This window comes from Leptodactylus fuscus, chromosome 10, assembly GCF_031893055.1.
Source record: "Leptodactylus fuscus isolate aLepFus1 chromosome 10, aLepFus1.hap2, whole genome shotgun sequence".
NCBI classification, from domain to species: domain Eukaryota; kingdom Metazoa; phylum Chordata; class Amphibia; order Anura; family Leptodactylidae; genus Leptodactylus; species Leptodactylus fuscus.
In genome coordinates this window covers 17655387-17682002 of record NC_134274.1, presented here as the reverse complement: position 1 = coordinate 17682002, position 26616 = coordinate 17655387, and the positions used below count along the sequence as shown (strand labels likewise).

Sequence of the window (26616 nt, the reverse complement as noted above, 5' to 3'; positions counted from 1 at the left end):
TATCTGTAACATAGCTCCCAAACCCCATCTTGGCTCATTGCAGCCCGACCCAACTGGTGGTTGGGTTTAAGGAAACATCTGAGCTCACTAAGCTACACAATTTCCATATCTCCCATAGAAGTAAATTAGAATTATGATATCAATATGGCACATTTCGCTACACTATTTCCTTATCTTCAAACTCCAGAAACAGCGTAACCTATGGGGCTACACTATTTCTTTAGCGCCCACTCACTTCTATGGAAATAGTGTAGCTCAGTAAGCTCGGCTGTTTCTGTAAACCTGACCTTGATTTGGCATTGAGAGGGGGTTGGGGTTTAGGATGGGTCCACTTTGGACTTTGTCACATCCTTTGTGGCTTTAGCCTAAGAAACATTCCTATATTTAAAATTTTTCAGAATTCTTGCATTTTGATTAAATTCTATACAATTATGATAATTTAAAAAAACAAAAACAAATTACTATTGTAGTTATAGGAATAATGCTAAATATTACATTCTCCGAACAGTAACGCGTCCTCTATATATTGAACCTTACCTGTATCACCGGGTTTGTAGATGAATTTATCAGTCTGGATAATACACATGTTCTGTTGTATAATGCTAACTTTCTGGCTCTCGTCCACATTGATATGGTCTCCATGTGCAGTCACATGAACTGAACCTTCAGAATAACCTTTCTTTAAGACAGGAACCTGAGAGGAAATGGAATTCATTTTTTGTGATTTTTCTTTTTTTTCACTGCCTATTGAGATTATGATAAGAGTTTTCGTCTCCTCTTTATGGGATGGAAACGGTACTGCAGCGCCATTGTCTGAACTATCCGTACAATACTACACAAAACCTTTCCATGTGGAACACTATACATGATTCAGGCTCCCATATAGATTACTACATACAATATATACGGTATGTATATATATATATATATATATATATATATATATATATATACACAGTATATATATATATATATATATATATATATATATATATATAGTAAACACTATTTATTAACATTTACAGTAAATCACACATTATTGTAATTGGATTGGAAACTGGTTAAAGGATCGTATCCAGAGAGTTGTGGTCAATGACTGTGGTCTACTCAGAATAGTCTTCTGATATAAGTGGTGTACCCCAGGGCTCAGTGCTGGGTCCTCTGATATAGGTGGTGTACCCCAGGGCTCAGTGCTGGGTCCTCTGATATAAGTGGTGTACCCCAGGGCTCAGTGCTGGGACCTCTGATATAGGTGGTGTACCTCAGGGCTCAGTGCTGGGACCTCTGATATAAGTGGTGTACTCCAGGGCTCAGTGCTGGGACCTCTGATATAAGGGGTGTACCCCAGGGCTCAGTGCTGGGTCCTCTGATATAAGTGGTGTACCCCAGGGCTCAGTGCTGGGACCTCTGATATAAGTGGTGTACCCCAGGGCTCAGTGCTGGGACCTCTGATATAAGTGGTGTACTCCAGGGCTCAGTGCTGGGACCTCTGATATAAGTAGTGTACCTCAGGGCTCAGTGCTGGGACCTCTGATATAAGTGGTGTACCCCAGGGCTCAGTGCTAGGTCCTCTGATATAAGTGGTGTACCTCAGGGCTCAGTGCTGGGACCTCTGATATAAGTGGTGTACCCCAGGGCTCAGTGCTGGGTCCTCTGATATAAGTGGTGTACCCCAGGGCTCAGTGCTGGGACCTCTGATATAAGTGGTGTACCTCAGGGCTCAGTGCTGGGACCTCTGATATAAGTGGTGTACCCCAGGGCTCAGTGCTGGGACCTCTGATATAGGTGGTGTACCTCAGGGCTCAGTGCTGGGACCTCTGATATAAGTGGTGTACCTCAGGGCTCAGTGCTGGGACCTCTGATATAAGTGGTGTACCCCAGGGCTCAGTGCTGGGACCTCTGATATAAGTGGTGTACCCCAGGGCTCAGTGCTGGGACCTCTGATATAAGTGGTGTACTCCAGGGCTCAGTGCTGGGACCTCTGATATAAGTAGTGTACCTCAGGGCTCAGTGCTGGGACCTCTGATATAAGTGACGTACCCCAGGGCTCAGTGCTAGGTCCTCTGATATAAGTGGTGTACCTCAGGGCTCAGTGCTGGGACCTCTGATATAAGTGGTGTACCCCAGGGCTCAGTGCTGGGTCCTCTGATATAAGTGGTGTACCCCAGGGCTCAGTGCTGGGACCTCTGATATAAGTGGTGTACTCCAGGGCTCAGTGCTGGGACCTCTGATATAAGTGGTGTACTCCAGGGCTCAGTGCTGGGTCCTCTGATATAAGTGGTGTACTCCAGGGCTCAGTGCTGGGTCCTCTGATATAAGTGGTGTACCTCAGGGCTCAGTGCTAGGTCCTCTGATATAAGTGGTGTACCCCAGGGCTCAGTGCTGGGTCCTCTGATATAAGTGGTGTACCCCAGGGCTCAGTGCTGGGTCCTCTGATATAAGTGGTGTACCCCAGGGCTCAGTGCTGGGACCTCTGATATAAGTGGTGTACCCCAGGGCTCAGTGCTGGGTCCTCTGATATAAGTGGTGTACCCCAGGGCTCAGTGCTGGGACCTCTGATATAAGTGGTGTACTCCAGGGCTCAGTGCTAGGTCCTCTGATATAAGTGGTGTACCTCAGGGCTCAGTGCTGGGACCTCTGATATAAGGGGTGTACCCCAGGGCTCAGTGCTGGGTCCTCTGATATAAGTGGTGTACCCCAGGGCTCAGTGCTGGGACCTCTGATATAAGTGGTGTACTCCAGGGCTCAGTGCTGGGACCTCTGATATAAGTGGTGTACCTCAGGGCTCAGTGCTGGGACCTCTGATATAAGGGGTGTACCCCAGGGCTCAGTGCTGGGTCCTCTGATATAAGTGGTGTACCCCAGGGCTCAGTGCTGGGTCCTCTGATATAAGTGGTGTACCCCAGGGCTCAGTGCTGGGACCTCTGATATAAGTGGTGTACTCCAGGGCTCAGTGCTAGGTCCTCTGATATAAGTGGTGTACCTCAGGGCTCAGTGCTGGGACCTCTGATATAAGGGGTGTACCCCAGGGCTCAGTGCTGGGTCCTCTGATATAAGTGGTGTACCCCAGGGCTCAGTGCTGGGACCTCTGATATAAGTGGTGTACTCCAGGGCTCAGTGCTAGGTCCTCTGATATAAGTGGTGTACCTCAGGGCTCAGTGCTGGGACCTCTGATATAAGGGGTGTACCCCAGGGCTCAGTGCTGGGTCCTCTGATATAAGTGGTGTACCCCAGGGCTCAGTGCTGGGACCTCTGATATAAGTGGTGTACTCCAGGGCTCAGTGCTGGGACCTCTGATATAAGTGGTGTACCTCAGGGCTCAGTGCTGGGACCTCTGATATAAGTGGTGTACCCCAGGGCTCAGTGCTGGGTCCTCTGATATAAGTGGTGTACCCCAGGGCTCAGTGCTGGGTCCTCTGATATAAGTGGTGTACCCCAGGGCTCAGTGCTGGGTCCTCTGATATAAGTGGTGTACCCCAGGGCTCAGTGCTGGGACCTCTGATATAAATGGTGTACCCCAGGGCTCAGTGCTGGGACCTCTGATATAAATGGTGTACCCCAGGGCTCAGTGCTGGGACCTCTGATATAAGTGGTGTACCTCTGGATTCAGTGGTGACTCCTCTATTATAAGTAATGTACCCCCGGATTCAGTACTGTGTTCCCTGATATAAGTGGTATACTCCAGAGTTTGGTGCTGGGTCCTCTGTTATATAACTTATTTATTGCTGACAGCTTCAAAAACAGGTTAGATGCATTTTTTCAACTTTACTATGTGACTGTCCCCTATAGATATATACTGACCTGAAAGGGATAACATTCGGAATGGTCATGAGCGTCTATTTTATGTTCACCTATAGTATAAACTTGGTCATCTATATCCAGCTCTAATTTTAAATCAACTGTCCCCTTCAGATCAAGGAAGGTCACGCAGGCTTTCTCATTGGCCCCCTGGGCTAAAGTGTAAGGGACGGTGATCGCATAATGGCTGTAAGGATAGAAAACCACAAATATTAGCTATAAGTCATTAATACATTGCAGAAATCAGACGTCAGAATCCTGAACAACCGGACCCGTCTTATTGTGTTACATAAAAAGTTGATCATCTACATCAGTGTTCTCCAATCTGTGTCTCCAAGCCGTGAGATCTAGTTTTGCAACCTCTGGAGATCCTCGAGTTGGAGAATCCTGAACTACTATATAGATACTGTGTATATATATACTGTATATACTCATCTAATACATATATAACAGCTTATAACATATTACAACACACTAATAGTAATAAATAAATTGTATCAATCAATATCTTACGGTTTCGATGCTGAAGTCAGAGATGGGCTAAAGATTGCCAGGCAGGTGGAGACCAGGAGCAGCCACATGTTGGACCACACGTTACCTCCACTCAGCCTGGAAAATGTTCCCTCTTTTCTCTCAGCGAGAGACAAAGGAGGAGCCCAAATTGCCCAATGTCCAAGCTGTTCGGAGATATCTGAATGTCGTTAAACTGTGCGGACATCTTGGCTACGAGCCAGAATTTCATCACATTTCATTACCTCTTATCTCTCATGCTTGTGTAGGTCAACAAGGGTCGGTGTACAGAGATATGTAGTGAGATTGTTAATGAATACATGAATGTTTGCAAAAATTTTAACACAAAAACTTGGTTTAAAATATAGTTACTTTTCTGGTGATACATTTCTGTAAAGGAAGATTTCGATGATTTTATGAAACGTAACAAAGTAGATGTGTAATTGTATAGAATTTGTGTTACATTTTTAGTCTAGTTGATCCACCAAAACATATTTTTTTTGTTTTTCGGACAGATCTTAAATGTCATGGGATTTTTTATATTGCTTTCAAAGAGGACCTTTCATCACTTGGGGCGCAGGCGGTTCTATATACCGCTAGAAAGCCGACAGTGGCCTGAATTCAGCACACTATCGGCTTTCCCATTCTGTGTCCCCGGTGAAGAGCTACGATACCGACACCGATAGCTCTTCACCGGGGGCACAGAACGGGAAAGCCGATAGTGTGCTGAATTCAGGCCACTGTCGGCTTTCTAGCGGTATATAAAACCGCCTGCACCCCAAGTAATGGAAGGTCCTCTTTAAGTTCTCATACATACTATATGGTAGGTCTTCAACCATATCAAATTTTTGGCTGCGGGACGTCCCGTGGGGCCTTAGCCTAAAGGTTGTTTTACTCTGACACCTGTAACTTTTTTATATTTCCTTGCACTGGGATGTAGGGGGCATCTTTTTTTTTTTTTTTTTTGTGGGACCAGGCGTACTTTTTAGTTCTACTAGTTTTGGGAATATCTATTGCTTTGATCACTTTTTATTCCAATATTTATCAGAAGCGAATAAGCAAAAAAAATGGCGATTCGGTACTTTTGATTTTTTTTTCTTGCTACGGCGTTTGCTCAGCGCCGCACCTCCCATGAGGCGACCTGAAGCGACCGCTTCAGGCGGCGCTATGCCAGGGCCCCGAGGAGGGCGGCATTTTTGACTACCTAAGCCAGTCCAGGACAAGCTGTCCTGGACTGGCTTAGCGTCACCGAGCAGTGGATTGGGGAGGCCACTGGAGCACTCAGGCAGAGAGCAGGTCCTCTCCGTGCTTGCTCTCTGCCTGCTAACGCCGCTCGGCCACGCCCCTTCCTTCGCTCCACCCCGCCCCCTCCGCGAAACAGGCAGGTTCTCCCCTGCGTCCGATGTATGGGGAAAAGTTTTATTTTATTTTTATAATTTTGTAGAGCGGGCATTTTTGGACACAGGGTTACCTAATGTGTAGGTGTTTCACAGTAATTTTGAAATTTCGTATGTCTTCTAGGGAAAGGCAGGTGATTTGAAATTTTAATTTTTTAAATTTTTTAAATTTTTTTTTTGCTTTTTTTTGTTACATTTATTAAAGAGGACCTTTCATGGTCCGGGCACAGGCAGTTTTATATACTGCTGGAAAGCTGACAGTGCACTGAATTCAGCACACTATCAGCTTTCCCAATCTGTGCCCCGGGTAAAGAGCTATCGGTCCCGGTACTGTAGCTCTTTACAGTCAGGAGGACGTTCCTGACAGTCAGACAGGAACGTCCTTCTCCACAGCAGTGCCTATCGCGCTGTACAGGGTGACCAAGGAGTAACGCCCCCTCCCTCTGCTCACAGTGCTCGCCCATAGACTATTATTATCAGGAGGGGAGGGGACGTTCCTCCCCGCTCACACTGTACAGCGCGATAGGGGCTGCTGTGGAGAAGGACGGTCCTGACTGACTGTCAGAAACGCCCTTCTAACTGTAAAGAGCTACAGTACCGGGACTTATAGCTCTTTACCCGGTGCACAGATCGGGAAAGCAGACATTATGCTGAATTCAGTGCACTGTCAGCTTCCCAGCAGTATATAGAACTGCCTGTGCCCAAATCGGTGAAAGATCCTATTTAACTCCCCCTAGGGGGCCTAATAAAATTTCTAGTTTCTTCAGAGATGTACTGCTGAATATAACAGGTGTGCAAGGATCCTCAAGTAAAATAAAGCCAAGTAAAGGGTGCACAAGGGAACAGAGAGAATGTAGCACTGCAATGAATGTATTTGTAGATAATTGTTGGAAGCCGGACTACCCCTTTAATGTTGTCTTTCATATTTTCGGCGGTTTTACATGTGGATATAGTTACTTATGATTTTCTTTTAATTGGTTGGCCATAACTTTGACGAGGGATACTTACCTACTTACATGACAAGTGCTGCTGTAGTCTCTTTTTGATTGACAGGATGGACATTGGTGAGTTGTATCCGCCCATAGTTGGCCGGGGTGGGCGGGCAGAGATGGCAACAGGCGGTTTCAAGGGGGAGGAGCAGTCCGCCCTCCCCTAAACCCTGATTAACGCCAGTCTTGTTGACCACAACCCAAGGGGCGGAGTGATCATCACTAGTGTTATATAAACAGCACTGATGGTGGCCGCGCCCTGTGGTCATTCTAGTACTGACTAGCAGGCAGATAGACAATGGCCACGTCTGCGCTGCATGAATCTTATACCTTGATAAACACCCCTTTAGCCTGATGTTAGATCAGCCTGTTAACCCCTGGTGATCCATTGTGGACTAATGGTGAAGCATGTAGGTCAATTAGGGGGCATTTATATGGAGTTGGGTCTACTGTTAGCATAGGGTAGAGACATGCCCCGTATTAAGAGGTGGGGGGTGTATTTTGCATTAATCAGCTGGTTCTATTGTTGTATAGAACCGCTCCAGTTATAGTGCGGAGAATTGTGCATCCTATATGTGCTGTTAGAGTAACCCTTTATGGGAAGCATAGATGTATAGTGGATTAGTCACAACAGTATGTTCAGTTGGTGATGATCACCATTAACTAGGAGTGGCCGCTATATATTCCATGGGGGTGTATTTGTACGGGGTGACGGTGAAACCATAAATGGCAAAGAGAGGGATTATTCACCATCCCATATAGTCATGTAATAAGGATACGGTGTTTGATATGATCTGGTGTTTCTGCTGCATAACCCATGTGAATGATTGGTGTGGGCAGTGCGCGGCAAGCACATGGACCCCATTACAGCCTATGGAGTCCATGTGTTTTTACAGCACAGCGCTTGCAATTGCGTTTGTATTCCATTTGCGGAGTCTCCATGCAGACACTAACCTGCTGGAATACATATGCAGATGTGAACCAATCTTTAGCCTTATTTAAAAACCATGTGGGATATTAAATAGAAAAAAGTGTGCACACCTCACACCTGGTAAAGATAACTACCGCCTGTGATATTAGTGTATTCACATGGGTAATGCAGCAGAAACACCAAATCATATCAAACACCGTATCCTTATTACAGGACTATATGGGATGATGAATAATCCCTCTCTTTACCCCCCAGTGACACCACCTATCTATGGGGTCCATGTGCTTTAACTGCACACCACTTGCAGTTGCGTTGGTATTCCGTTCTGCGGGGTCCTCATGCAAACTCCCCCAGACGGAATCCAAACCCTAATGTGAACCCAGGGTGAGGTTAACTATTTGGAGGGAAACAAGGTGCAGGAGATGGGTCTGGTGGAAATTCAATTACAGAGGAGAAGTAATAGGACAGTGTTCAGATGGAGCAACAAAATTCTCTAAGCAGACAGAGGCATTAAGATCTAATAAGGTATTTATGAATCTAATAGGTTATTCAAGAAATGGATCCGAGTGTCAAGTGGTTGATTCCAAAGTCGGCATTGGGTTGGGTTCTCTGCTGCCGGGACACAGACTTCCATGGCTCTCGTGGACCAGTCTGTTCTTTAGTCATTCAGTGACTCAGACTTTATAGCAGTGATACTTTGAGTGTTTCATTACAGGAGACATTACATATACTGTCCACTTGTCATGGTCTGGTCCAGTGAGTAGACACCACCGGTGGACTGTGCAGGTGCAGGTCTCCGATTAATGGTTTTCTGCCTGCTTCAGTCCTGTGAGCAAGAGAAAAACATCATCAAATCAGTATGAATGGCTTCCCGCAGCAAACCGGGTCATAATCAATCTATAGGATATGTAGAGTAACTGGTAAGAACTTAAAGGGATTGTTCAGGTGTCAGTAGGGTCCATCAAACTCCACTTGTTACTCTTATGATCCTCCAACAGACCAGAACAATGGAGAGGAAACACTAAGGTGAAGCGAGCATCACACGGGGACTGGACAGAACTTGTAATAACTAAGTAGATCTGGTCGGTCTGAAGGGATAGGTTTCTAAAAATATAATATCCTGTTGCCTTCAAACGGACACAATGTGACTAATATTACAGAATATCACTTCTTACCTCCATGGCAGGGGGCATCGTACTCAACCACAGCGCGCACATCTGTAATACAAAGATAATAGACATTTAACAAACGTGAAATTCACCGATTATATCATCACTAGCCATATATTGTATTATATCTAGTCCCTCTTGTGGCCAGAGTTACCAGAATACAGGCTAACAAACTATGAAAGGGCAGAAGGACTGAGCAAGGGGTTAAAAGGACGATCCCATTTGGAAGGATTGGACCAGTGAGTGGAACCTATTGAAGGTTGAAAAGAACTTGAGATGGTGCAGGAGGTGAAAGGTCTTCTTTAAGAAGTAGGGACTCCAGATATACTTCACCCTGTTATATTCAGAGGACATACCTGGATGGTAGTAGTCGGAGATGACCACACTGGCCGGCTGAAGATTCTCTACGTTTATTTCTTGTTCCAGAGTAAATTGAAAGCTTTCCATTTCATGAGTGAGCTGGAGAAGAACAAGATACAATAAACCATTGACGGAAGTCTAACACTTGAGATACACCAGGGTTACCAGGTTAGAAGTGGGCTGGTTCATTACTAGACCTGTAGGTTTATGGTCTTTGGGTGAGGTTTTGAAGTATATTTGAAGGATTGGGCGTGTTGGATTTGAACATGCCCTATCGGTGTCCCATAGGTGTCTGACAGCGACTTTATTTGGTTCCCATTAATTTAAATAATGATGGCCATAACAAACAGCATCAAAGATCTCGGCAACCTGTGAGTAGATAAGTGGGGAGTGGGAATGTACAATGACCTATCACCTAACACTCACGGAAATGGCTAAGATATAGATTTTACTAATTAACCAGATATTTTCTATTTGTAGAATTTTTATTCTATTTTCCGTACATGTCAATCCTATCTTATCGTTGCAATCGTCCTCCAGTAGAAAGTGGAGCAACATCTCAGGACAGGGGAGTTAGACTTAAAGATTCAATTTTATTTTTTTTAACCATTATAAACATTTTCCAAATTTGGCACAAAATTTACTGTAAAATTGACATCATATTAAATCTCCCCAATTGACTTTTATGGGAAAGTCTTCAAGGCAGACTCAGTGACCCCTGACTATGAAGATGCCATCGTGCATGGAGGGGAAGGAGGAGATCCTGTGATATCTATGTAGTTGTGACCTTTCATAGTGATCTCTACAAAGCAGGAAGACGGTTTATTATGAGGATCGGTGGTCAATATTTTGAGATATAGAAGGTGACCCTCAAGGACCTTTATTACTCACCTTGTCCAGGTATAGGGTAATCTTCTCGGCTGAAACTTCTGTTCTACTCACGGCTGGATTCTCCTTTAGCTATATAAAAATATATACAGTATAAATATATATTACACTACATATATACCTATTTTTCTTTTTATTATTCAAGTCTCCCTTTGGAGTCCGGCCATTGACTATATACATTCGGGGTGGTCGACATCTTACTCTGCAAGGACATACTGAATCCTCCTTGGATAGAACAGCAGCTCTACTACCAGATCCAGGTAGTCAGCGTATACTGCAGCCGTGTCTGCTTTTCCGATCTCTGTATACAGCTATGGGAGCTGTCATGATGAGAAGAGTCCATAGTCCATCCATAGTCCATAGTCTATCTTTGCTGACTCTAGCTGATATTCCTTACCTTTTTAATACTGTTTTTATCAGGAACATATCCCGATATAGGTTCAGTGAGGATCACCACCATGTTGGTTTTTTCCCGATTTCCAGAATATCTACAAGCAATGGATAATTCACATTAATTATATAAAATATGGTCAATTATTACAATAGTGATATGGTCAAAGCATTGACTACGATTGAACTCCATGTATGGCCGTGTCATGTCTTCTATCTAAGAGTAGCAAAGGATAGAGAAGGAGATGCTGATCTTGGAGATGAATAGACTTCTTTGATTTGATTCAGTATTTTCATGTGAATTCCAGAATTCATAGAGAAGTCTGAGTCCTGCCTTGTCCTCCTAGAAATAAAGATGTCAATATAGAAGAGAAATTTAAATCCCATCAATAGTTGATGTCACCTTTACCCTTTTGCCTTCCATCACTTCTTCTCGGTATTTGAAGACAGTTTTTGAAGGAACTTGGCAGGGAGATTGTTCCCGCCATCTTGGAGAACTAAGCCTATATCTTCTGCGGATGTAGGCTTGCTCCAATCCATCTGTCTCTTCATGTCATCCGAGACAGACTGGATGATGTTGAGATCAGGTCTTCGTGGCGGCCATATCATCGCTTCCAGAACTCCTCCAATGGGGAAAGGTCACACCAAATATTCAATCAACAGTAGAAGACGACACTTTTAAGAGGAACATAATAGTATTTTTGATGCTGCTAAAGATCTAATGGAGAAAGTGGAGTCACCGAGGTGTAAAGGGTAGAATTTTGACGACTTTGAAATACCATGTTACCAACGGTATCAAGAATGTCATTTGGATATGACGAGTCTACCTAGTGTTGTGTTGTGCACAGGGTTATATACCATGGTAATAAGAAATTGTATCTCACCTGACATCTATGTGGACATCAAACTTCCTGCGTGATTCATGAGTGCAGATAGATGGCTCAGTGGTTACGTTGACGGAGAAGTGTCCAGTAGCAGATTCATCAGGATATACATTGTAATGGGAGTGTACCTGCAAAGAGAAGACTCAGATATTAGAAAGTGTAAAACCCTATAAGATAACACAAGATTATTATCCTTTGTATTCTTAGGTCTACAAATCCCTCTTATATGACATATTGTTGCAGAATTAATTTCATTGTAAATACGTATTACTCAGAAATGTTCCATACTCTCCGGTATTATTTCATACAAGTTTGCATTATACTTATGTCAAAATCCAAAATATATTAAATTTAGAGGTAAAATCTTATAAAATGTTCGTTTTCCCCCCTCTGATTTCTGTTGTTGACCGCCATATTAGTGGAGCACGCTGCTCTATTCTACCGTGTGACACAATAACTGAAACCTAATGGACCCCTTATAAGTGAAAAGGTTCTGCGAGGATTCATTAGTATTAGGGCTGGGGCTTTGGGGTCACAGTAGGCAATAAATTGGGGACCTATTTGCAAGGGTCAATGATAATTTGGGGATCCTTGCTGGTATAAGGCAGTGGAGTGGATAGTCTCAGAATGGAGCAGTGGTCATGCATGTCCATTCACCCCAAGGGCTCAATGAGTCTGATAGCTGGAGATCTCAGTGGTTGGATCCCAGATGCCCTATCCTGTGAGGAAAGGTGTCTGCATGACAACATTTTTCGAGCAGGAGGAGCTTCTAAGGTTGTTGGCCGAGCAGCTCAATGGGAAGATTGGCTTCAAAGACATGACACTAATTTGAAATTCATATTCACATAAAGGGTTTCATTCAGATTGTCCTTCAGCCTTATCACTAATTTTGCCTACAAATATACTGGAACTCTGAGGAACCCATCTCTCGGCGTTGCTATCCATACCTGCACAAAGGCCATGCCATCTCCTTTAACACTAATGTCATATTCTCCAGGGTTTTCTGGAAGGTCAACTTTTTGTACGAGAAGACTGTTATTTCTATGAACATCAACAGTCTTGTAGAAGCCAGACTTTGACCGAATTGTCACTGTTGTATCTCCTTTCTTGTAGTCGATGACTTTGGCATATTTAGCCAGAGCTTGAAGAGCCAAGGTTGAGTCCTAAAGGGCAGATGATAAATTTATATGACTTAAAGCAGTAACTGAGAAACGTAACTTATACCGAAAAGGAAATTTCACCACCTCCACCAGTATTAATTCTTTGCGTCCTTCAATAGGTCTCTGATGATAGAATTTATTCTTTAGCCCTCACCGTTCCTGAGCAATCAGTGCCCAGTTAATCTCTGTACTGTCAGGTGGGTGGTTCTGAACTGGACCAGAGTCTGCCCACTTCACAGTATATGCAATAAATTAGATTTGCCAAGGATGGTGAGAAGTTTTAGGATGAAAAATAATGAGTGACCAGAAATACTAGGCCAGTTTCACACCTATTTAAGATGGCTGCATTTTACCATTCATACCATGTCTACAGCAGCCTCACCACCTTTGGTTTCATTAAGTTGATCTTCGATAGGAGAACCCCATGGCTATTTGGCTCAGTGGACACATGGGAGCTCCAGGTGTTGGGGCCAGGACATAGAAGTTAAAATGTAGACCTATATAGACGTGTGAAACCGGCCTTGGACTAGATAGTTGTGAGGGCTTTATCTTTTGCTGGAGATCTAACCTGTGAGGACTGGAAGCCTCCGTCGGAGTTTTGAAAGCTCACTATCCAACGGACAATATCTGCACATTCTTCCATATGTTTGGAGGCCGTGGTCTTGTCGGAAAGCAAGGCTAGAAGAATATATGATGGTGTCTCAAGTTCATTTCTATGGTTAGGGTTCGTTTCCCAGTGCTTTGTTCCATCTGTATAAGAAATATAAAGAGTAAAATATCATTGAAATATGCGCAAGATGTAAGTGATAACGAACTTCAACTCTTTGCATCACTTAATAGGCTCTGCTCCACTGACTCTGGCACAGTTGTAATTTTTATGAGCAATCATTGCTGTTAGTTTTGGTGCCTGATATACTATTTACACTCTGTACTGTCAGGGGGCGGTGTCAGGCAAGAGCAGACAAGGGGTGGGATTCTGAGCTCCTACACTAGGCTGCCTCTGATTGGAGCTGAGTCACACCCCCAGCCTGACACCGCCCTTCTGACATTACTGAGCTTAAATAGCACATCAGGCACCAAAACTAACTGTGCTTGTTACTCAAGAGTGGTGGGGGCTAGAGAGAAAATTCCAACTGTGCTGGAATCAATGGCCTGGGACCAAAACAGTTACTAAGAACTTGAATGTATGGAGATAGTGAAAGGTCCTTTTTTAAGGGAAAACAGTATAAGAAATTTAAAAGATATCAATTGCTTCACAAGGGGTGGGGGGGGGGATTTGAATTTGTGTCAGATGGGGCAAAATAGAAACAATGTGCTCAATTGTGTAAGCACAAAAATTTGTGTGACTATTTTTATGTATACAGAATGTATTTTGTGTAATACATTGTGTGACACTGATTATGACATATATTTTTGCTGTATTCTGTGATTGTACAATGCATTGGGTCTCACATACAAAGTGAGACTCTCTCCATACAAGTGAGCAGTGCAGGGTGTAGGGTGTAGTTTTGGATTGTCCCTAACAACCAGATGTATTTTATATAGAAATTTAATATAAAGTGTCTCATTCCCCTACAATTCTAGAACTTTACCTTTCTTTATGGCTTTCTCGTCCAGTTTCTTCAGAACGTGATCTCTTAGCTCATGGTCTCCTGATAAGGTGAAGGTATAGGCCAGAAGAGCCTGAGTGTGTGCGGCTGAAACAGTGTCCACTGATCTCCTGAGACAGCCCAGGCCATCTTCCACCATACTTCCCTATATATGACATAAATAATACAACAAATACACATCCTACACGTGGGCACAGGGGTGTAACTTGAATCGGCACTGCCACCCCCCATCAAATGTACAACCCCGCCCCCCAGCCTCAAATGATTAAGTGATGGTATGTCCTAGTGATAAGTTATTATATGAGATGAGAATATCCACCCCTTAAAGGAACCTGTCAGGATGATTATGCTACCCTCTTTAAGAGCTGCATCCAGTACTGTCAGGCACACTGCCGGCAGTCATGTGTATTTTTTGGCTAATCTTTCTATGTTTCAGCATGCGGTCAGTGAATGAGTAATCGGATACGTTTCTGAGGTGCAGACTTCTCCCTGCCCTCCAGTAGCTGATTGACAGCTTTCTCTCTATGTACAGTAATAGTTCATCCAGGATACACACTATAATACTAATTATCAAATGAAATAACATTTTAAAGACAAGACAAAATCAGAAGATTGTAACCCCAATATTACTATCATAACCCCTAAATAACCCTCTCCTATAGGTCAACACTGAGGTTTTGGTGTTCCTCCAATTTTACCATAACAGAGCTTAAGGAATTAAGATCTAAGAGACTCCCTTACTTACAGGGATCCTTCATGAAGAACAAGGGATCAGCATTATAAATGTTCTAATATTGGTTCAGAGGCTTCTTGCCAGCCAATACAAATTTGGTAATGGGGCACCTATCTATCATGTGCCATTTGGAATAACGGTATACTTTGTGACACAGGGATCATTGGGGCCAAGTCAGGTTATGTGGCGCAGTAGTGAATGTCACCTCTACAACCTTTATACCTATGTCCATGGGTTGGTGGGAGCCTTGCTCCAAAATTTGGATTGAGCCGCAGGAGCTTTAGGTTCTGCCTTGGTTCCTGAGACTACCAGTAAAGGCTTTTGTATCATATTGTGTGTTACATTTTATGTTTAAGACTAAATGGCTTTATCTAGCTAACCCCAACTCATCAGCTTGGTATATAAGTGGCTTACATTGTATTCTCTCTGATGTTCCAGGAAAGCAATAAGGACGAATGCAGTGCGAGCCACATCATTGTTTGCCTGAAATTAGAAAACAAGTTTCAAAAATGTTAGTATAGATTATTTTATATAATGTAAAGATTTGTAAGGACAAAAACAACTTGACCATAAAGGTCTGTTTAAGAATGCAAGAAGATCCGAACCCTGGTTTGGTCCAAACTTGTTCGGAGAGAACCAGAAGGGAAATTATTATACTTTGGAGTCTCTTCAGACCCCAGAGTGTAATAGCTGGAACCCCGGGGAGGTGAACATAAAAAAAAATTATACTCAAATTCCATTATCTCTTCTGGGCCTCCTCCATGATGTCTGTCAATCTGTCTTCCAACTCTGGCACTCTTCTCTGATGTCATGCATCTGGGCTCACTGCTGAGGCCTTTGATTGGGCCTCAGTGGTGACATCAAGGTGCTCTGTGTGCCCAAGTCACCGATGAAGCCCAATCACAGGCCCAATCACAGGCCCAATCACAGGCCCAATCACAGGCCCAATCACAGGCCTCAGTGTTGACTCCGGGCGAATGACTTACAGAAAAGTCCTAGAATATTTGGGTTGAATCCGGCTCAGTACAAGTTGATTCGTCCATCTCTAGTCTCATCATATCATGCTAAGGCGAGTCGATCAATCAGTTGATCGCCACAAGTCAGGCTTGAATGAATGAATGAATGAATGGTTGACCTCATAATGGACTATTCAAATGAGCAAATTTGGGTCGAGAAACAAGGTCTCTGTGTTGGCCACATTTCCAAGCCCAAGTGAACTCAGAGCATCATAGTAACTCATAATACTGTAGAAATACAAGGGGTCTCCTGTCCTGTACTCACAGCATCAAGTGACTATGGAACAGTAGAGATTTTCTGGATATTACAGCATTATAAATCAGCTCGGACAAGCCACAGCTTGGAAATGCCAGCATATAGACTGGGTGCTATCGAGACCCCCCATGTGACTGCTGAGATCTCAACAGTGACCCCAGAGCACATGAGATCATCCAGGAGGCCAGAAGAGAACTCAGAGAGAGCACCAGACACCATGAGCAGTTGGAGAAGAGCTTATGGAAGTATAACTGCTATACCTTGTTCTCCACGTGTTATACTCTGGGGTCTAAGTAGAACAGGTGGAAAGATTGTATACTGATATTAGTCTGATACGAATAATCTCTTTTCACCTCCAGTTCATTGTTGAAGTAGTAACCTTCATCTCCGAAGCAGCCATCAGACTTCTGTACAGTCTGCAGCCAGTTCACAGCTTCCTGAATGTAGTTCTTATCAATGTGGATCCAGTTCTGAGCAGCAGTGAATGCCTTGACTATTAAAACTGTAATCCTGTAGGGGGTTATAATACATTAGCCACTTCATACATTTTCGATACATTGTATTACATTGTATTGTAAAAAAAACCCATATATATATATATATATATATATATATATATATATATATATATATGTATTCTGTATATATATGTATATATTCTGTCTATGTTCTTTATGTGCGACCAAACGACCGGACTGATCTTTACCAGATTTAGCACACAGGTACATCAGATGTCCAGGAAGGTTTTAGACTGGGTCTCATCTTTCTAGGATGTACTACTCCTGAGATACAGTATTCCCAGAAAATGACCTGCATTAGCCAATAGAAGCTTGCAAGTCGTTCACTCATAATCCAACTGCCATACACACGGCCATATGTCACTTATCAGCCAATAGAAGCTCACAAGCGCTTAGTTTCTACATGCACACAGCTTTACTCAAAGTTCCTATAACAATCATGGCTGTCTGTCAGCTTTAAAGAGGCAGGGCGCTGTGAATGATACTGTTACATAAGGTCACATACACACAGCTTTACTCCAGGTTTCCATAGCAACTGATTTCAGGTTGTTCACTGATATTCAAACTGAGCTACACATGATCACATGACACTTATGGACCAATGGAAACTCACAGGTTGTTCAGTCTTCACATACACACAGCCTTACACCAGGTTTCCATAGTAATCAAGCTATACTTATGGGGCCACAAGCTGAAAAATTAAATATACCCTTTTTTTTTTTTAGGTTTTTCTTTATAACATTTACTGTGGTGTGGCAAACATTACTTGTTACCTCTTATTACCTAGCTGTGTAATAGCTTTTTTAGGCATCATGATACCATGTTGAGGTATATTTAATTTTATGATCACTTAAGTCAATTTTTATTGTGATTGTAATTTGAGCTTTGTGACTTTTTTCTGTTATAGCAATTTGTTATAGCAGTTTGGGTGTGGCATTACCTACTATGTTTATTTTTTAACTATTTAGATATTATTACATGCGAAATGATGAAATATTATTGATTTAATATTTTTATTTTTTAATTGTCATTTTCTTTCAATCTGGTACTACTATCAACTTAGAGAATTCAATAATAGTAATTGTAGGGGTAACATGGTGGCTCGTTGGTTAGCACTGCAGCCTTGCACTGCTGGAGTCCTGGGTTAGACTCTCGCCAGGAACAACATCTGCAAGGAGTGTCAGGATACGGAGTCGCCGCAGTCTCCTTGCTGCGCGGCGCCTCCCCGGGAGACGTGTTAAGAGTTCTATTGGTTGTGCTTAGGTGATTAAGGGTTAAATCTTTTCCTTACTCTCAGTACTCCATGCCATTAGCCATCATAGGTGTTGTGGGTGTGTTCTCTGCTGCTATTTAAACCCCACCCAGGCATGGATCCTTGCCAGTCATTCACTTAGTGTTTCCTGCTCTCCTGCTCTGTCAGATATCCTGTCTGTGTGTCTTTCAGTCTTTGTATTGGTTATTGTATACCCGGCTTGTATTTGACTATTCCTTGTCTTCTGATTTGGTACTTTATTCTTATCTCCTGGCTTGACCTCTTGCTCATTCGACCTCGCTTTCACTACTGTGTTTTTGCTGGGACTTGTTGTCCTCCCTTGTTCCGTGCTATTTTGTCTTTGGTTTTGCATTGCATTTTACATTGTGCTTTCTGCTTAGGTGTGACCCTCGTTAATCCAGCCCCTAGCACTTTCAGGGCCTCCTCTTCCCTGACCCTAGCCGCCTGGACAGTAGCGTAGGAGTCAATTAGGAAGTGCATTGGTCTGCCTCATCTCAGATCTACAGCATAGTTCTAGTCTCAGGGCCTATGACCCCTTTTGTCATTAGTTGCAGTGTTGCTTTCCCAGCTGTGTCACTTTGCACTGCCTGACCCTGACTCCAATCCTTACAAGGAGTTTGTATGCTATCCTCGTGATTGCGTGGATTTCCTCCTATTCTACAAAGTCATACTGATAGGGAAAAAAAATGTACATTGTGATCCTTATATAGGGCTCACAATCTACATTGAAATAAATAAATAAAAGTAATTGTACATTGGGGAAAATTCACTACTAAGTATCTGCTATTAGTTTTATCTAATTTTGCACGTACCATAAATGCGGTAAACTTTCTCCTGGAAAAAATCCAAAGCCGCCGCTTTCAGTTCTATATGTCAATTGGTTCTGATAACCTGAAGAGATTGTAGAATCCTTGAATATTAATGAGAAAGTTACTGGATTCCAAATATATTACTTTTACAAGTTTATGAAAGATGTTACCTCTAACATGTCACCAGTAAAACAAAACTACTCATTTCTACTAAAATAAATGACGTACATGATATCAATTGGAGGTAATCTTCGTATCAGTGTCTTGGTTTGTGACTTACCTACTCCTGTACGGGACATCCCCTTTAAGAGAATATGGGAGATCTGTATAATAATACCACCATCCAGATCCTGACATTCACTCACCGTTGGCCAACGCTTTTACAATCGTGGCTTTTTGTTCAGGTGTCACTTCATCTACATTCTCCAGATATTCCAGGGTATAACCATATCTTAACATCTTTGATGCCTTCTGTTCTCCACATCCCTCCGGTAAATGGACAAGATTTTCTAGGTTGATGGAAACTTTAGCCATGATATCACCTGGAAAAACATGTTAGAAATATTTCACAAATAATACCCCAAAATATAAAGTGGTTTTATATGGTCTCTAACTTTTCAACAAACTATGTAAGTCATTGGTATAAGTGGACATGTAATAAATACGTCATCATCCACTTATAAGGCCAATGTTCTTCCCACGTCTCTCTACTAGATGGACACTTATAGAAGTGTCAAATGACAGCTTTACATAGAAGTCTATGGATTGTGAAGGGGAAAGGAGAATGTAGTAGGTGAGGGACAGAGGAGAGTCATATGCAAAGATAGAGGCTTTTGGAAGTTTCTTTCTCAGCCCAAAAGCTTTACTCACATCAATATACAGTAGTTCAGTACTTCTCTAATGCCCTATATAGGAGACAAAGAGGCTAGTGTCAAACCTGTGCTGGGCTCTCCATCATTCGGGTCCTCTGGTGGACCACCAAAATGGCGGTTAAACAGCAGACCCCTTGATTATAATCGGGTCCGCCGGGACTTTTCTCTCTGCCAATTTTTGGCTTCAGATATGAACTTAGCCTAAACTGTGTAGCTTAAATGCATCACGATACACCAAATATGCACTGAAATAGTGTTGAAAAATTTCGGCTCAAAGTAAGCCAGCTAAAAGGTGGTATAAATATAGACTAGACACTCGGAAGATACCCAAGTTTTATCATCCAGCATCAGTAACTGTGATAAATCTGGTGTAGTATCAGACTTTCTGTTTAAGTTTATGCTGTTGTACTATTAGTAAATTAAATCCAGAGTCTCAGAGGGAAGAACTGCTAGAGCGCAGAATACAGGTCATATAATAGCCAGAAGTAGGGTTACTCTTCAGGTACACACATTGATCCATTCATCTATGCAAAGTATGTTGGAATCTTAGGTACACTTTATGTTTCTGCACAAGGTAAGATCACTCTGAAAAGATATTTATCACTGAAGAAGACTACTCACCCAGAATGAAAACGTGCGCACGTTCAGAGCCTGATACTAGGTTCTTTGGGAGAGTCAAAGCAATATGAACCTCTTCTGTATCTCCTGGCAAGTGACACAAGGATTAAGTGAGAGACTAAAACAAATGATAAAATGCTTCAATAAAAGCAGTGCAAAAGTAAAAGCTCAATTAAAGGAACTGTTCTTTCATGACCTATTCTTAGGATTAGAGATAGGCTTACCTCTCAGGATTTGTCTAGTTTTGGATTTGGGTGGCTCGGCCCGAATTATATCATAAATTGAATTAAAACATAGTGTAGAACACTGTCAGGGCTCCAAGGAACCTATCTATAAAACATAGTGTATAATACTGTCAGGTCCCCTAGGAACCTATCTATAAAACATAGTGTAGTACACTGTCAGGGCTCCTAGGAACCTATCTATAATACATAGTGTAGAACACTGTCAGGGCTCCTAGGAACCTATCTATAATACATAGTGTAGAACACTGTCAGGGCTCCTAGGAACCTATCTATAATACATAGTGTAGAACACTGTCAGGGCTCCTAGGAACCTATCTATAATACATAGTGTATAACACTGTCAGGGCTCCTAGGAACCTATCTATAATACATAGTGTAGAACACTGTCAGGGCTCCTAGGAACCTCTCTATAATACATAGTGTATGACACTGTCAGGGCTTATAGGAACCTATCTATAATACATAGTGTATGACAGTGTCAGGGCTCCTAGGAACCTATCTATAATACATAGTGTATAACACTGTCAGGGCTCCTAGGAACCTATCTATAATACATAGTGTATAACACTGTCAGGGCTCCTAGGAGCCTATCTATAAAACATAGTGTATGACACTGTCAGGGCTCCTAGGAACCTATCTATAAAACATAGTGTATAACACTGTCAGGGCTCCTAGGAACCTATCTATAAAACATAGTGTATGACACTGTCAGGGCTCCTAGGAACCTATCTATAATACATAGTGTATAACACTGCCAGGGCTCCTAGGAACCTATCTATAAAACATAGTGTATGACACTGTCAGGGCTCCTAGGAACCTATCTATAAAACATAGTGTAGAACACTGTCAGGGCTCCTAGGAACCTATCTATAATACATAGTGTATGACACTGTCAGGGCTCCTAGGAACCTATCTATAAAACATAGTGTAGAACATTGTCAAGTTGTAAGTCTCTGCCAAGTGTAAGTTTATAGTTTCTAAATATTAGACAAGGTTAGTAAATCCTCACCAATTACTCCTGTTCTGTAGACGTATACTGTATATAGCGTCTTAGATTTTACCTGGGTATAGCAGGAACGTCTGTGTCTGTTCCTCTTCATGTCCCCTTGGCTAGCAAAAAGAGAAAAAAAATTAACCTGAATTTTAAGAGATTTAACAACAAACGTGTTAGAAAACGGCTATGAAATATGTCCATGCATCACTAGCACAGGATAGTCACGGACTAGGGCGCCCCCTTGTGAGAGGTGATATTAGCAAACTGCAATGACGGATCCTTTTATTTATTTTTTATTACAATCCCCTCCCAAGTCCTGTCCAAAAAAACAGAACATTTCTGATACAGGAGCGACAAGTAGATGAACATGGATGCACAGAGTGAAATAGAGAAGGAGGGAAGTAATGCCTAGTGCATATCTGTATACCCATGACCATGAGATTGAAAACCTCAGCTCAATAGACTGGTCTTCATCTACCACCCCTTTATGCTTAATACATAGGGGTATTACTACCATCTTCCTATAGATGCATTACCTTGACCATAATGGTTTTCTCAACAGAATCCTTCTTATGAATATTTTCTATCAGTGTGGAGTCCTCGGTACATTTCCCATCCACCTCTAGAGAACTGCTGTCCACATGTATCTGTAGGGTCTCTGAAAAAGTGAACACATATGAATATATATGATATTAAAAAATGCAATTTTAGTATATACCATAAGGATATACACAATATACGTCCATATTGTCTCGCACTGTAATCGCTACGGGACAATATGTTGCTGGTAGGCCAGGACTCCTACCATCATAGACAGATATACTGCTAGGAGTCCATGAAGGTTAGGCAAGTCAATCCAGTGGACACATGGGGTGAAACTGGGGGAAAAGAATAATTAGGCATACTGAGCCCAGGAGGAATTCAGTACTCTGTCGCTTATGTGTATTTGGGTTTCTAAACTTTGGCATTACATTTGATTTTTGATGGAGTTTTCAGATCTTATCAAAGGAATAGAATCAAACAAATAAGTGTTTTCCATCCTGTTGGACCTACTTCCGGTTTTGGCTACAAAAATGCACCAAAAAAGGTATGTACAGTCCCAGCATACAGGAGAACGAAGCTTGTGTGAATAGATTACTTGGTTTTATGGCTGTCACATCCCAGGTGAAACTGTGCGAATGCCCCTCACACACACATTTGGCCTGCACGTTGTTCTTGACTCCTGCAAGGTCCTCCGACTCGGACAATGACACGACAATCTGTTGTAATAAAATATAAATAAGATAAGTGAAGCCTTAAATATCTTGTAGAGTAGCCGACATGTTATTTGTACTTGTAATAAAGAACATCTGTATACAGGGCCCAGAAGCCTTAGGGGGGCCCACAAGCATCTGCATCAGTATTGAGCTTCCCTTTGGCCCGTAACCATCACTATCAAGAATTCGCTGTAGGGATGAGGTAGGGGGACCTGGATAAAAGATTGCACCGGGACCCACAAGATTTTCTTACCAGAATACATTCTGTTTCATAATTGAAGACCAGGGCTTGGATTGTAAATCTCTCCCCCTGTACCACAGAGTAGGGGACGATCAGGTCAATAAAGTAAGGCTGGAACGTGGTGAGCTCAACGTTGCTGACACTGGCAAAACCGGTCTTGCCCAAGCAGAAGGCATCAGTCACCCACTTAGTGACACTGTGTGGTGTTGTCAGGTTCAGTACAGTGTGTCCCTCCGGTCTGTAACACAAATATCATGCTGTGATAAACATAGTCAGATCAGGAATAAGTCGTAAACTTGGCACAACCCCACTAAGTTCAGTTCAATAGAACCGCGGGCGTTCCAGATATTACAACAGTGGTAGCTGAAGACATAGTCAATATAAAAGGGATCATCCACTTTCTAACATTGATGGCCTACCCTTAGAATGGGTCATCAATATTACATCTATGATGGTCCAACACCTTGAACCCCCACAGATCAGCTGCTTCAGAAGAGCCCAGCTCCCTGTAAAGATAATGTGCTGCTGACTTGTGCAAGTGTAGCCATGACTTTAGGTTCTGTATTACTGCCCTATTATAGGGTTAAGGGGATATCGTCACTCCTTAGGGAGAGACCACCATATAGGTGTGTGGAGACTTATTAAGCCTTTAGCACTCCACTTTGCAAGGGACCATGGGAAGAATATGCAAATCTGTCTTCCATGATGTAATTAGGAAGTCAGGTGCCTCAGTGTTGCAAACCAATAGAGGGCGCTCACTGGAATGTGCAAGCCTGTCTTCCCTGATGTAATTAGGAAGACCTATTATAGTATGGCAAGTGAGCAGTGCATGTACATTATACTACCAGTTGTGCTGTACAAGAGCAGCTGATCTGCAGGTTTCCCCGGTGTCAGACCCGTGCAGATTTAATAGTCACGATCTATCCTAAGAATAGGTCATCAATATGAGAAAGTGGAAACATTGTTTAATACTCCGTAATGCAATGTTATTATTATTTACTCACGGTATATGAACCAGATCAAAAATCCATCTGTCTGGAAAGTGTCTTCGTATGAAAGGCGCCATTCGCTTTTTATCTGTTTCAAGAAAATGGAAAATTGCATTAGATCAAATCTGTGTCATACACAATTGTAACAAGGATAGGACCCGCTCTATGTTCATTGGAATGGAACGATCTATTGAGCGCATCCTCATGGGAGCATCAGTCTGCACACTCCGTCACGCGCATCAGGTCTTAGGCTACTCTTACACATTCACACTTGATCCTGGTGGTCTATCTTTGGGATACATTTTCAATATCAGATTGTTGGTGGTACAAATCCTGGTACCCTCCCTGATCAGCTAATGGGTAAGCTAACTTTAATGGGACTGAGCTGCAGTAACCAGACACAGCCACTAGATCATTTATAAAATTGTAATTGATAATGAATAGAGATGAGCGAACAGTGTTCTATCGAACACATGTTCGATCGGATATCAGGGTGTTCGCCATGTTCGAATCGAATCGAACACCGCGTGGTAAAGTGCGCCAAAATTCGATTCCCCTCCCACCTTCCCTGGCGCCTTTTTTGCACCAATAACAGCGCAGGGTAGGTGGGACAGGAACTACGACAACGGGGGCATTGAAAAAAATTGGAAAAAGTCATTGGCTGCCGAAATCAGGTGACCTCCATTTTAGACGAATAGTGGATTTCAAATCCGGGTCATAGGAGACTCTGAACTTTGTGACTATGAGACAGGGATAGCTGTACAGGCAGGGATAGCTAGGGATAACCTTTATTTAGGGGGGAATGTTATTAAAAATAACTTTTTGGGGCTCTATCGGGTGTGTAATTGTGATTTTTGTGAGATAAACTTTTTCCCATAGGGATGCATTGGCCAGCGCTGATTGGCCGAATTCCGTACTTTGGCCAATCAGCGCTGGCTCTGCTGGAGGAGGCGGAGTCTAAGATCGCTCCACACCAGTCTCCATTCTGGTCCGACCTTAGACTCCGCCTCCTCCAACAAAGCCAGCGCTGATTGGCCGAATTCCGTACTCTGGCCAATCAGCGCTGGCCAGTGCATTCTATTGGCGTGATGAAGCAGTGCTGAATGTGTGTGTTTAGCTCAACTACGCCGGTGGAGTAGTTGAGCTAAGCACACAGATTCAGCTCTGCTTCAATCAGCGCTGGCCAATGCATTCTATTGGCGTGATGAAGCAGTGCTGAATGTGTGTGTTTAGCTCAACTACTCCACCGGCGTAGTTGAGCTAAGCACACACATTCAGCACTGCTTCATCACGCCAATAGAATGCATTGGCCAGTGCTGATTGAAGCAGAGCTGAATCTGTGTGCTTAGCTCAACTACTCCACCGGCGTAGTTGAGCTAAACACACACATTCAGCACTGCTTCATCACGCCAATAGAATGCATTGGCCAGTGCTGATTGAAGCAGAGCTGAATCTGTGTGCTTAGCTCAACTACTCCACCGGCGTAGTTGAGCTAAACACACACATTCAGCACTGCTTCATCACGCCAATAGAATGCATTGGCCAGTGCTGATTGAAGCAGAGCTGAATCTGTGTGCTTAGCTCAACTACTCCACCGGCGTAGTTGAGCTAAACACACACATTCAGCACTGCTTCATCACGCCAATAGAATGCATTGGCCAGTGCTGATTGAAGCAGAGCTGAATCTGTGTGCTTAGCTCAACTACTCCACCGGCGTAGTTGAGCTAAACACACACATTCAGCACTGCTTCACCACGCCAATAGAATGCATTGGCCAGTGCTGATTGAAGCAGAGCTGAATCTGTGTGCTTAGCTCAACTACTCCACCGGCGTAGTTGAGCTAAGCACACACATTCAGCACTGCTTCATCACGCCAATAGAATGCACTGGCCAGCGCTGATTGGCCAGAGTACGGAATTCGGCCAATCAGCGCTGGCTATGATGGAGGAGGCGGAGTCTAAGATTGCTCCACACCAGTCTCCATTCTGGTCCGACCTTAGACTCCGCCTCCTCCAGCCGAGCCAGCGCTGATTGGCCGAATTCCGTACTCTGGCCAATCAGCACTGGCTAATGCATTCTATTGGCGTGATGAAGCAGTGCTGAATGTGGACCGGTGGAGTAGTTGAGCTAAGCACACAGATTCAGCTCTGCTTCAATCAGCGCTGGCCAATGCATTCTATTAGCTTGATGAAGCAGAGTGTGCACAAGGGTTCAAGTGCACCCTTGGCTCTGATGTAGCAGAGCCGAGGGTGCACAAGGGTTCAAGTGCACCCTCGGCTCTGCTACATCAGAGCCGAGGGTGCGCTTGAACCCTTGTGCAGCCTCGGCTCTGCTACATCAGAGCCGAGTGTGCGCTTGAACCCTTTGTTTGTTGTTATAAGTATATAGTAATAAGCCTCTTCCCCCCTCCCTCCTGTAATCCTATCCCTATGTGTCCTGTTGTACATAAATATGCAGCCTCTAGAAAGTGTTTTTAGTTATATCTGAAGAAGAAGCTCAGAGGAAGCTTCGAAACGTCATATTCTGTCATCATTATGAGTTAGCCATTAAAAAAGGTATCACCTACTGAAGACTTGCAAAGTTTTTTTTGTTTTTTATATTTTATAACCAATGGCTAACACGGTACCAAAACAAACATTTTCCTTTTACCAAGCTAATAGAATGCATTGGCCAGCGCTGATTGAAGCAGAGCTGAATCTGTGTGCTTAGC

At 43.1% G+C, this 26616-nt stretch overlaps 2 protein-coding genes across 2 annotated transcripts in view; both read right to left on the bottom strand.

Annotated features, from left to right (window-relative positions):
• LOC142219123 (alpha-2-macroglobulin-like) overlaps positions 1–4379 on the bottom strand; it is a 34242-nt gene extending 29863 nt beyond the window's left edge. Inside the window, exons 1-3 of the mRNA XM_075288088.1 lie at positions 4312–4379; positions 3802–3985; positions 538–694 (exon numbers count right to left, since the gene is read on the bottom strand). Of these exons, the coding sequence (XP_075144189.1) occupies positions 538–694; positions 3802–3985; positions 4312–4379 (409 nt within the window). The remainder of the gene's footprint in view (positions 1–537; positions 695–3801; positions 3986–4311) is intronic.
• Positions 4380–8425: 4046 nt separating this feature from the next.
• The window catches only part of LOC142219122 (alpha-1-inhibitor 3-like), a 41812-nt gene continuing 23621 nt past the window's right edge, over positions 8426–26616 (bottom strand). The window contains exons 17-35 of the mRNA XM_075288087.1: positions 23922–23994; positions 22930–23155; positions 22559–22679; positions 21957–22078; positions 21488–21536; positions 20185–20268; positions 19057–19233; positions 18695–18773; positions 16445–16601; positions 15234–15302; positions 14069–14231; positions 13045–13226; positions 12264–12479; positions 11317–11444; positions 10440–10530; positions 10046–10114; positions 9151–9253; positions 8801–8842; positions 8426–8451 (exon numbers count right to left, since the gene is read on the bottom strand). Of these exons, the coding sequence (XP_075144188.1) occupies positions 8426–8451; positions 8801–8842; positions 9151–9253; positions 10046–10114; positions 10440–10530; positions 11317–11444; positions 12264–12479; positions 13045–13226; positions 14069–14231; positions 15234–15302; positions 16445–16601; positions 18695–18773; positions 19057–19233; positions 20185–20268; positions 21488–21536; positions 21957–22078; positions 22559–22679; positions 22930–23155; positions 23922–23994 (2177 nt within the window). The remainder of the gene's footprint in view (positions 8452–8800; positions 8843–9150; positions 9254–10045; positions 10115–10439; positions 10531–11316; positions 11445–12263; positions 12480–13044; positions 13227–14068; positions 14232–15233; positions 15303–16444; positions 16602–18694; positions 18774–19056; positions 19234–20184; positions 20269–21487; positions 21537–21956; positions 22079–22558; positions 22680–22929; positions 23156–23921; positions 23995–26616) is intronic.